At 41.1% G+C, this 11825-nt stretch overlaps 1 protein-coding gene across 3 annotated transcripts; it reads right to left on the bottom strand.

Annotated features, from left to right (window-relative positions):
- Positions 1-1103: 1103 nt before the first annotated feature.
- LOC131240818 (mitochondrial ATP-independent inner membrane protease subunit 1a-like) lies at positions 1104-10523 on the bottom strand. Of its 3 annotated transcripts, none has more exons than XR_009168866.1 (4): positions 10011-10523; positions 9802-9912; positions 9339-9465; positions 1104-1544 (listed from the first exon to the last, which is right to left on the bottom strand). XR_009168866.1 is itself a non-coding variant. In XM_058239302.1 (4 exons), exons 1-3 carry the CDS (start codon positions 10380-10382, stop codon positions 9430-9432), a joined length of 519 nt encoding a protein of 172 aa, XP_058095285.1. In that variant the 5' UTR covers positions 10383-10522; the 3' UTR covers positions 1104-1544; positions 9402-9429. The 3 variants fall into 3 exon arrangements, 2 of the variants coding, with proteins under 2 accessions (XP_058095285.1, XP_058095286.1); XM_058239302.1 differs by having other exon boundaries at positions 9402-9465; positions 10011-10522; XM_058239303.1 differs by lacking the exon at positions 1104-1544 and adding an exon at positions 8835-9066 and having other exon boundaries at positions 9402-9465.
- Positions 10524-11825: the final 1302 nt, after the last annotated feature.

The raw sequence follows: 11825 nt of genomic DNA, 5'->3' as shown, positions 1-11825 counted from the left end.
GTTAACATGTTCCAACATGGAACACATGTGACAGATCTAAGCTTTCCATCATGTTGTAAACAATGCATTGATCTATTTTCTAAAGATCATGAACAAAGTATGCCAATTTGCTGAAACAATATCTTTCCATACATTCACTTGTTTTGTACACTGGCTCACCTGATGTGTGGAACGGCCTGAATTTAGGCTACAAAGGAAAACTAAAGACTGTCGCTCACACATTACTTGCCACCGCTTATACCTGCATATGGGCAGGGTTTCCCAGGCAGAGTAGAATTACCGACTTACACAGCAACCTCGGGACTTTAGCAGTTCAAAGGGGGTCTTCTGAAGGGAGATGATACGATGGGGCAGAAAGAAGGGAGCATGATGTGCAAATCAGGTCCACCCATAGTGAGTGCCATAGACTAATGCATGTTTCCCTAGTATTCATGGTCAGAAAGCAGCCTATCTGTACTGTGTGTTCCTTCCAAGTCCAACTTGAAGCTGACATCCTTGCAGTTCATATCCCAGACAGTCATTACATATGCACAACACTATTTGCAGTTTTTCACTGTAACAAGCATCCTTCGCTAATAAGGCCGGTAATGCACATGCCACCACATGCCATCCTGGCACATTGGTAGGAGAACCATTCCATTCATCAGATGCATAACACTATTTTGATGCCCTTGCCCAGGAATTAGGCCAGTCCAATTGTCAGGTGGGCCACAGTTTACAAAACAAATTTACAGCTAAAAGATACTTTGCTAAAGTTCTTTTAACCATCCAACTGTTTCTGGCATTATGGCCTACCTTCTGTATGGACCATATCAATTTCATGGAAAGAACATCTATATGGTCAGAACTACCCAGCACATTTGGCGGTATTATGGCTTGAGATATTGCATGTGTTGGCCATGCCAGCACATTCGGTGGCATGTGCATTAGCATTCTTTGGCACAAATGATGAAGCATCAAAATGCAGGTGGACACAACCTAAAGTATCAAGTGGCCAAAATGATCAAAGGATGTAGCTCATGGATATAGGACCCTCTTCAACAGCCAGAATTGAGTTAAGGACTTCATTTCCACCAAAGGTTATGATATAATTGCAGCCAATATGCCAAAATTTTTTCCATTTGTTTTATATTAATCAGATGAAAAAATGGCACGAGGAGCATACATTAATGATGTCATTAAAACAAGACTACAGGCCTTTTTTTCTTCTTCTTTTTTTTTCTATTTTTCTATTTTTGCTTTAATAGCAAGCATGCTTTTGCCTAAGTTTTTCACTCAGAAGTCTAATACCTAGAAAATATTGATACAAAAAAGAGTCAATTGATGATCAGAACAGCAGCAGGAACTCAACCATATATGACGAAGCCAGTATCGAAAATCAGAAAGCACTAACCAAGGCTCAATTGATGGCAGTACGTTCTTGTCGAACTAGAATAGGCTTCCTACAGTTTTATTTGGGCAGTCCGGCTTTAAAAATTAGAACAGTGAAACTTCTTTGGTAGGGACACTGTTTTCCTGCCTGGTGTAGACTGATATCCATGGGCCTGAATCAAGAAAAAGAGATGGAAAGAATTCACATTACCCAGAAGCTCAGGTAAAGGTACCCAATACCAATTGAATACGAATAAGCACACTGATACAATAAAGTTTCTGCTAGAATATTTTGTTGATCGCCAACTAGTGCAAATTCTTCAAAATAATAAAAGAATGAGCATCAATCATCTCAGTACTCTCAAGCTTAGTCAGCTGAGCATTTGCTTCCCTATATATGAAACATTCTTTTTTTATGGGTAAGAAACAATTAAGGGAGAAGACTAGACAGGGGACAGTCTGAAAACCACTTCCCAATGAATACGAAATAAATGGATACAGCAACCACAACACGACTCCCTGATCTCATCAACCCAATCTAATGTATGGCCACAAAGAACTGACCCAACTGATAACATCAGCAAAATCAACCTCAATCACCATCAGCCCCAGAGGATCCTTAGAAGATCCTCTTTTCTTTTTCTTTTTTTTTGTTAGGACACCCCACTGTCAGTTCACACTTCACTGTTAGCCACCCCCACTAGGGATCAATACCAAGACCTCAGTGTTGAAGTGAGGTATTATCTTTCACTCAGTCTACCACTTGAGCTATGGATCAAGGTGTATCCTTAGAAGATCCTTTTCCCAGTCTCCACAGGTATGGCACAGATTTTGCCCAACCAACAACATTAGCAAAATCACCCTCAATCACCACTGGGTTCAAGTAGATCCTTAGAAGCTCCTTCACCCTCTCCCATGAAACCTTCAATTGAGAGAATGTGAGAGGTGGAAGCTTTTCACCAAAGATGTGTGGAAGTTACCATGGGATTGGCAAATGGTCTTGGTGCATCAATCCTCCAGCCTCTCAAAATGGAACTTATTTGATTCTTTATTCTTTTCTTTGAGCAATTTGAGCTTTAGGGCAAGCCTCCATCCAACTCTCCCTTCTATTTGGAAAGTGACCCAACAATCTTCCAATTAATCCACAAATTCTTCTTCCTCCACCACATTGGCTCAAAATGAATGAGACCCCACTGGTCCAACTTAGCAGATGGAATAACCGGGCAATGATCGAAGTAGGCCATAAGGTTGCAATGCCTCTAGAAAAATAGATTCTCATCCACTCAATATGAGTAATCAATCAGTTCTAGATAAAATCTGGATCAGCCTAGTTGTTTGTCAAAGTAAAGAATGCATGGTGCACCTAAAGTAAAGATCAACAAGTGCATGCCTTTGGACCCATCCGGAGAATTCCTTCGCAATTCTCATAATCCTACTTCTTTCCATCTTTTCAAAAGAAAAGCTAATTACATGAAAGCACCCCCGATACACCATGGAAGGTTCCACTTCTGTGCCACCTAGTCCAACTCAACCAAGAACTCTCCCAAATCCCAAAACTGATTACCCCATCTTTTCACATCTTGTTTCCTATTATTGATATTCTTTCCAGATCTATGCCATATCTAGAGGTCGAATCACTTGCCAATGTATCTTTGGTCACCAGAGCATGCTAGCTTGTCTACCACCTAATAATAATATCTACTCAGTCCATGAGATGTTTTCCACATTATATACACATGTAAAATTATCTTGAATTATATATATATATATATATATAGAGAGAGAGAGAGAGAGAGAGAGAGAGAGAGAGAGAGAGAGAGAGAGAGAGGAATGCTCACTTGCGCACCAGTTCGGACGTCATTACGTGCAAACCTTGATGTCAGCCGAAGGATCTGACTTATGGTCTAGATGATGTGTGAATTTGAGAGTGAGTTTCGGTCACGCGCACCTCACGGAGAGATATACGCTCTCCCACTCGCACGCCTCCTTATGCGGGTTTCCTGTGGAAGCCTTTCGCAGGAAGTTATTGCACATGATGCTAGGTGAGGCCCACCATGATGTTTGTGAGAAATCCACCCCGTCCATCCGTTTTGCGAGATCATTTTAGTACATTAGACCAAAACTGGAGTGGATTCAAAACTCTAGTGTGCTGCACGAGAGGAAACAATGGGGATTTGGTGACTACCTTTGAAACATTCATTTGGGCACAAAAGCTACTTATCGGGCTAAGCTTTTTGTGATTTTACTTTATCCCATTAGGAATGACCTTATAAATGGTTTAGATGGCATATAAACATCAGGGTGGAGCCTGAGAAGGTTTCAATGGTAGGAAATTCTTTCCCCAGTTTTCCATCTTGTATAGCCCACTCAAGTTTTAAATCTGCCCCATTTTTGGTTGTATATCCTAAGATGATCTCTCAAAATAGATGAATGAGGCGGATTTCTCACAAACATCACGATGGGCCCCAGATAGCATCCCAAGACGCCTACACCCTATTATAGGCTTCCATAGGAAACCCACTGTAAATGGAAACAGATTGGCTACTCCCCTTGCCACTAGCCAAGGGCTAGTGGTCGGTGCTTTGTGAACCCCAACATGGTGTATGTGTCTCATTCATGCCGTCCATCCATTTTTCCAGATAAATTTATGGTATGAACCCAAAACTGAGGTAGATCAAAACCTCAAGTGGGCCACACAGTGTTGATTGAGCTCTCACCATTAAAAACTTCTTAGGGCTACAAAGGTTTTGGATCAAGCTGATATTTGTTTTTGGCCTTCATCCAGGTCCGTATGACCTGATCTACAGGTTAGATGTCAAATAAACATTACAGTGGGCCATAAAAGGTTTTTAATGGTAGACATTTAATCACTATTGTTTTCCCATGGTGTGGTCCACCTAAGATTTTGATCTGCCTCATTTATGGGATTAATTATTAAAATGATGAGTAAAAATAGATAGATGGTGTGGATAAAACACATAGATCATGGCGGAGCCCACATAGCACCGACCACTAGTCACCTAGCTCTTGGCAACATCACTAGCCAAACTGCGTCCTCAATACACAATCCGGATTGCGCTTAGAATCTAGGAGCGGATTGCGTACTGACTGCGTATGTAGCGAGATGGCTATTAAGAGTGCTCTGTTGGCCCCCCATGATATATATGTGTTTTATCGAAGCCGTCCATCTAGTTTTTCAGTTCATTATAGATTACTAGCCCGAAAATGAGGGAGATCCAAATCTTGAGTGGATCACACCACAAGAAAATAGTGGCGATTGAATGCCCGCCATTAAAAACTTCCTAAGGCTCACTGTAATGTTTATTTGTCATCCAACCTATTGATTAAGTCACGCATAGCTGGATGAAGAGAAAATGAAAATATCAGCTTAATGCAAAACTTTTATGACCCCTAAGAAGTTTTTAATGGTGAGTGTGAGATTCAGCAATCCCAAAGTTTCTTTTTGATCCGATCAAATAAGGAAAAAAGAATCTTTTTTTTTCATACTCTTCCATAACATAAATATCGGAAAGAGACTTCTGGTGTGGAAGCAAAAAGGTTTGTGACGCTGAAATGGAACCCCGATACATAAGATCACATCGGAAATAACCTTTGTTTCATACTACTATCTCGATACATAATCTCATGTTATGAAAAAACGAGAATGGTTTGCTCATATCGAACTCGAAGTGCCATGCTATTATTACTTATTATTTATATTCCATATGGCGAAGGCATAGTCTTCTTTTTCTCTCAAATAAAAAACTCATTGGCGCCAAGCGTGAGGGAATGCTAGACGTTTGGTGATTTCTCCTCCGACCAGGATGAAAGATCCCATTGAAGCGGCTAATCCCATGCATATTGTATGCACATCTGGTGGCACAAATTGCATAGTATCATAAATAGATATTCCTAGTATTACCCATCCGCCGGGAGAGTTTATAAACAAATAAAGATCCCTGGTATCATCCTCTATGCTGAGATATACCATGAGACCAACAAGTTGATTCGAGATCTCGCTATCAACCTCTTGGCCTAAAAAAAGTAATCTTTCTCGATAAAGTCGGTTGATTAGGACAAAATTGTATCCTTTAGGAACCGTACACGCACCTTTGGATGCATACGGTTCAAAAAATAAAAATTGTGAAACAAAAAAAGAATCAATGTGTCGATTCCAGCCCTTTTCTCTTTTCGTAGCAGGGTTTTTCCTAACGAAGGGGCTTTTTCTTCCATTTTTCAAGAAACATGAGTTTTGACTTGACTTGCTTCCCTAGAATTCACTGAACTTATCGAACTAACCTCTCATTGATGTATTGTTTCATCGAGATCCAAATCACGATGTAATTTTCTTGTTCCTGAATGGGCCTCTTCAATTCTTTTAGGTTTATGCTCTACTCCGGGTAAAGATCTGCCCGAATTCTATTTGCACATATAGGACAAATAATCTCAGTACCACTTCTTTTTGCTACGACTTCTTTTTTTTTTCAATTCGTTTCATGTCTTCCGCCCAATATATGATGTATTCATCATATTACTCCATTGATTGGCAGTATGAGATCACTCATATGGTATAAAGGAATCATTTATGATACGAGTGGTAATCATACATAGATTACCAATTTGGTATTTTCTGAACGGAGCTTGAATACTTCATTTTATTGGTCCAAGCCAACCATAAATTCTTCTAATTGATAATATGGATCCCCCAATAAATTGATCTAATTGCACTTCACGCTCCGAATTATTGATGGTTCAATCAATCTTTCTTGGGCGAAAGAGAGGATATCTCCATCGGGGGAGAGAACGGGGAAATCCCATATGACCACTCTTTCCTGTGGTGTGGTCCATATGAGATTTGGATCTTACTCATTTTTGGGGCTCATGCCATAAAATAGTCTAGAAAATGGATGGAAGGCATGGATAGGATACATACATCATGATGTGGGCCACAAAACATTATCAGTAGCTACCTCGCTACCAACGCCCGTGTCCGATAATTCGGAGAGAGACTCCGGCAGTGGGCTTCCTGTGGAAGCCTGCCGCAGGAAGTAGACATGCTGGGATGGTATATGGGGCCCACCATGATGTTTGTGAGAAATCCACCCCCGTTCATCTGTTTTGCAAGCTCATCTTAGGACATATGACCAAAAATGGGGCATATTCAAAACTCGAGTGGGCCATAGAAGATGGAAAATTGGGGAAAGACTTTCCTACCATTGAAACCTTCCTGGGCTCTACCTTGATGTTTATATGTCATCCAAACCTTTTATAAGATCATTCATAATGGGATGAAGTAAAATCACAAAAAACTTAGCCTGATATGTAGCTTTTGTGGCTAAATGAATGTTTCAATGGTAGTCATTGAATCCCCATTGTTTTCTCTCGTGCAGCACACTAGAGTTTTAGATCCACTCCAGTTTTGGTCTAATGTACTAAAATGATCTCGTAAAGCGGATGGATGGGGTGGATTTCTCACAAACATCATGGTGGGCCCCACCTAGCATAGGAAACCCGTATCAGGAGGCGTGTGAGTGAGAGAGCGTCTCTCTCCGCGAGGTGCGCCTGACAGAAACTCACTTTCAAACTTGCACATCATCTAGACTATACGTCAGATCCTACAGCTAACATCAAGGTTCGCATGTAATGACATGCGAACCGGTGCGCAAGTGAGCATTCCTCTCTCTCTCTCTCTCTATATATATATATATATATATATATATATATATATATATATATATATAGATACACACACACACACAACGTACACACTAGTGTTTGGGTTACACCTCACGTGTAGGGCATAAAAATGATTAAACATCTAGCTGCAAATGCTAATGCAGTGTGTTTTCCAATTGTGGAAATGCATCATCACGTCCACAACATAATTGTTGTGATCTTCATAAAGATCCGCTCCTTCAACTACAACTTTTCCTCTTCCCTTCATTTCTTCTTTAAAAGCCAAGAGGATAGCTTTGCTTAGACTACACTTGCCCAAGCACCTAGGACGTTCTTTTGGTCCATTTAAAAAAATAAAATAAAATTCTAGGCCTAATAGCAACACTCAGATAAGCAAAAAAGATTACCATTGTTGGTTTCAATACTCCCCTAACTAATATCCAATGATTATCATTGTTGTCTTCAAACGCATCAACAATGGTAGGTTAATCCTTGAAGCATTATCGACTCCACTTGGTAGTGTAGCGATGCCTGGTCGGTGCAAGCTCAGGTAAAGAAGGGCTGATGTCAGGTGGATGACCGATCACCACACCTTTGCCAATAAAATCATGAGGAATCCAATTTCAAAACTTAATTGGAGTCATTGGACTCATAAAGTTGAGATTATGCTCTATGAAGCTAAAATTACTCCCATCTTTCGAGTTAGTCAATCTTCCCATAGACACCCCACATTAAGCGAGATCAAATCCTGCACGTCAGCTTTAGTTGGACTCTAATCAAATCACCGTTATGGCATAAAGGCAAGCCCTAGAGACAACCATCAGTTCAGATTAGCCATTGCTGGGGCGTACAGGTGACAGACCAAATGAGGAAGTGTGGTCCTAAGAGCACCCGTGATACCAAAACCTATTTCAAAAAGGTGTTATAGTTAGATATGGACCATGAAGGTCTGGTTCTAGGTGAACTAGTTTGCCAAGAACTAGTTCTACGTAGAACCGGCCTAGGAACGACCAGTTTTGTGGACATCTGGCCATCCCTTTTGATCGAAAATGATGTTTGATTTTCCATTTTCCTTCTCACATATCGAATCAAGCCATATTTCGCTCTACACATACCCTGAAAATCAATCAAATCAACACTTTTTTTTTTATTTTTGCATACCTGGGTTCCAAAACCCTTAATAATATGGCTTAACTCTCTACTCTATTGCTGCTCGTACTTTTATTTATTTCACCTACCCAGGGCCTAAAGCCAAGCGCAGTATGGCTTAATTCAACGATGTTGGAAGTTTCCTTGAATCCTCCTAAAAACAATACAGTCCCGTAAAGTAGAGACCATGCATTGCACAGACGAAAAAGGGTGTCGAACCCCTTCAATTTCTGTAACCGAGGCTCTTACCTCAAATCTACAGTGTAGACCAACATAAGAGTCACTCGAGTCAAGAAATCTTTTGATTTCTCACCCTCTAGGCAATTCTACGGGTCTTAACCAACCGTAGATTCTAAAGCCGTATTTTGGCTAGTGGCAACTCCAAGTTAAACACATTTTTACCTTTAAGTCAACCCCACATTTAAATAAAATCAAAAACATAATTGATTGATGGAGAAAGTTGAGAAAGTGGGGACATCATTCCGCATCTTCGTGCGTGGGAGTGCGTTCACACTTCCTTTCCCCATACAGATTCTCAATAAATTCAATTAAAAAAGACAATTTGATAATTCATTTAACTCCCAATAGATACTTTCGGTTACTCCCATCTTCTTCCTTTTTTCTTTTTCTTTTTTGGGTTTTTTTTTTTAAATCGATAAAGTAACTAATTTATTAAATGAAAGAAGAAAAGTACATCGGAGTAGATGAAAATAAGTCCAATACAAATAAAAGACCACAAGTACCTCCTTTAGCCAAGGAGTGTGCCAAGTCATTTGTCCCTCACAACCCAGATAAACAAAATGTTCATCCTTGAGGGGATGAGGCAGATTTCACCAAATATAGATGCAACTTCCCAGTTCAATGGGTCCCCTTGATGTAAACAGAAAATATTCTTATTATCATGGGTGGATCAAAGAGAAGAACTAAGCTTTAAATATTGCTGCAGCAGAGAAAAATGCATATAGACATTGAGGATCTTTCTTAAATGGCCGCATTACCATCAAAACTACTAACATGTCATATCATTAAAAAACGACCATATATAAATTCAAAAAGCTGTAAGATTTGTCCATCCCCGGGAAGGAATGACATCAAAAGCGCGCTACATTGTAATGCAAGCACAGGGTCTAGAAGGAGGTTACCTTGAAACCAGCATAAAACCATTCTAATGAATGACAAGTCATTATAATGCATTTGAGAAGTACCTCAGCAGAGAGATGAAAGAGCTACTCCTCATCCAAGCGGCCCAAAAGCACTTGGAGGCCATATCTAAACAATCAAAATTATAATTTTAGAATCAGTCACATCTCCACAAATGCTAAACAAGCATATATTATGAATTCTTGAATATAGACAAATTACAATGTAGGATGGTAAGAAGTACATCATTCATGGAACAATGCCTATATTCAAAATTCTTTGTTATGAAAAAAAAAAGGCTATTAGAAAACCACCCATAAGAATTCATAACCAGCAAAATCAGACTCAAAAAAAGATTTTGATCAGTACAAAAAAAGCTCGAAATTTCACAAAAACCTGTTATTTGTCAACAAATCGTTGGCAAACACAACGACATTAGGATAAAACAGGGGCTACAAAACTCACTCTGATAAGCGCTTTTGCTTGAACGAGCGCGTAAGGAACAGCGCCGAAATTCCGCGAATCGTTCGATGAGAAGATGTTATCGCCCTGAACAAATATGTGCCCCTTTGGCACCTGTCCATCCAAATCCCTAGAAAACATCAACAAGGCCCAAAACCCTAAAACCTTAAACCCTAAAATTTAAGAGAAAAGGGTACGAATGTGAGCCATACAATGACGGTCTTCCATCTATCGCCCTGCTTGGGATCGACTGCGAAGGTGACCGTGTCACCTTCCATGCCGGTGATACGCTTCGTGACGGTCTTTCTGGGATTTTCAGGGGAACGGAGGAGAACGATGTCGCCAAGGCCGACATGTCCGATGCGGTGGGAGACACGATCCACCAGAACGAGATCACCCGTCAGATTGATGGTCGGGAGCATGCTTGGGCCATAGACGAGAGCAATGGAGCAGAGGTAGTTGTTGGTGACGTGGCAGAAGCAGAGGAACTTAGCAACGATGAAGGATCTATCAGCGGCTTCCTTGGCAACGCTCCGCCACGGAACGTCTCGCATCCGCTCGATGATATTCCCGAGCCTCCCCATCCGGGCGTTGAAGCCGCGGATGGCGCTTGAAATGTCTGGAATTACAGGAACCCTAGGTTATAGAAAACAGATTTGCAAGAGAAAGCTACAAAGTGGATGGGAAAGAGTGAGGGGTGCCGTGTAAGATGTAGTCGTTGTTCAAGGCCCGAAGCCTGATCTCAAGCCCAATTCAGTGTAAGCCCAAAAACACACAAAATCCATATTCCCCACCTGAGAATGTCCCTAATCTAACCGTTGAGCCACAGATGCAATAATCGCACCGTTCAGAAAAAAAAAAAAAAAATTTACTTGTATGATATTGTAGTTCAAGTGGATGTGCTGCCTAAGCAGTGATTGGAATAAATTACTTGTATGATATTGCACGAAGAAAATGCGATAACACATGGGGAAATGGCATTTGCAAAAGCTGGATTGGGCTTGCGGAAAGGCCCATCTAGTAGGTCCACGTTGCTTTTACCTTCCAAAAAGAAGGAGCGGATCACGTGAGACACAGGATTCACCGAGGTGGGTGAGAACCCTGACTGTGGGGCCCACTGTGATGTATGTGACTCCATCCACACCGTCAATCCGTATTGAAAGCTTATTTTAGGGCATGATCCAAAAATTGAACCAGTTCCAAATCTCAGATGGGACATAATACAGGAAAGAATAGTGATTGACCATTAAGAACTTATGGGCTACAAAAGCTCTTAATAAAGATGATATTTGTGTGCTTTCCTCATCTAGGCGTTTGCAGCCTTATCAACAGGTTTGATGGCAAATAAACGTTCCGATGGAATCCATGAAGTTTTTAATGGTGAGGATTCAATTAGGACTGTTTCCTTTGGGGTGGTAAACCGAAGATATGAGTCAGCTTCATTTGTTGGATCATGACTAACATGAGCTTTCAAAATGTTTGGATTGTGTGGATTTAAGACACATACATCACTCTGAGCCCCACAGTCATGGGTCCCACCAACTTGCTGTATCTAGGGTCTCACCTAATCCACTCCCCCAAAAGGAAAGGAAGAGACGCCGGGCGTTTGATATCAGCCCACGGTGCAAAAATGAAAAGAAACAAGCAAACGGATCTAGCAGTCCACGATCGGACTGGAAAGCTGCATGAACCGGACGGTCGGCTTTAGTCGCCGGTTTTGACCTAAAGATTCGGGAACTGGTTTCTTACTTCCAATTGCAACAGCTTTACACGAGAGTAAAACAGCATTTCTCGTTTCACGTGCACGAGGCCCACTTGATCGTGGCACGGACCGTGGGTCAGGTCCACTTCAAAAACCTGGAATTGTGCAGTGTGCCTCAGGCGCATGCAAGAATCAAGTCGGCCACATACATTCATTAGGTTTGCCTCATGTGATTCGTTGAACGTGGAACCTGGGCAACAACACCCACACAAGCAAGTCCATCTTTCTGCCGTGACATCGGGTGGGGACCACCAAATTATCTGCC

Source organism: Magnolia sinica, chromosome 3 (genome assembly GCF_029962835.1).
Source record: "Magnolia sinica isolate HGM2019 chromosome 3, MsV1, whole genome shotgun sequence".
NCBI classification, from domain to species: domain Eukaryota; kingdom Viridiplantae; phylum Streptophyta; class Magnoliopsida; order Magnoliales; family Magnoliaceae; genus Magnolia; species Magnolia sinica.
The sequence above is the reverse complement of the archived record's forward strand: the minus strand, read 5'-3'. Positions and strand labels throughout refer to the sequence as shown.

Excerpts from the sequence above, each read along its gene's own strand:
- LOC131240818 (XM_058239303.1), bottom strand. The coding sequence starts at position 10,382 with ATGGGGAGGCTCGGGAATATCATCGAGCGGATGCGAGACGTTCCGTGG. Across the intron at positions 9,913-10,010 it reads ATAGATGGAAGACCGTCATT|GTGCCAAAGGGGCACATATT; the intron begins GTATGGCTCACA and ends TTGGATGGACAG. Across the intron at positions 9,466-9,801 it reads AAGCAAAAGCGCTTATCAGA|ATATGGCCTCCAAGTGCTTT; the intron begins GTGAGTTTTGTA and ends TTGATTGTTTAG.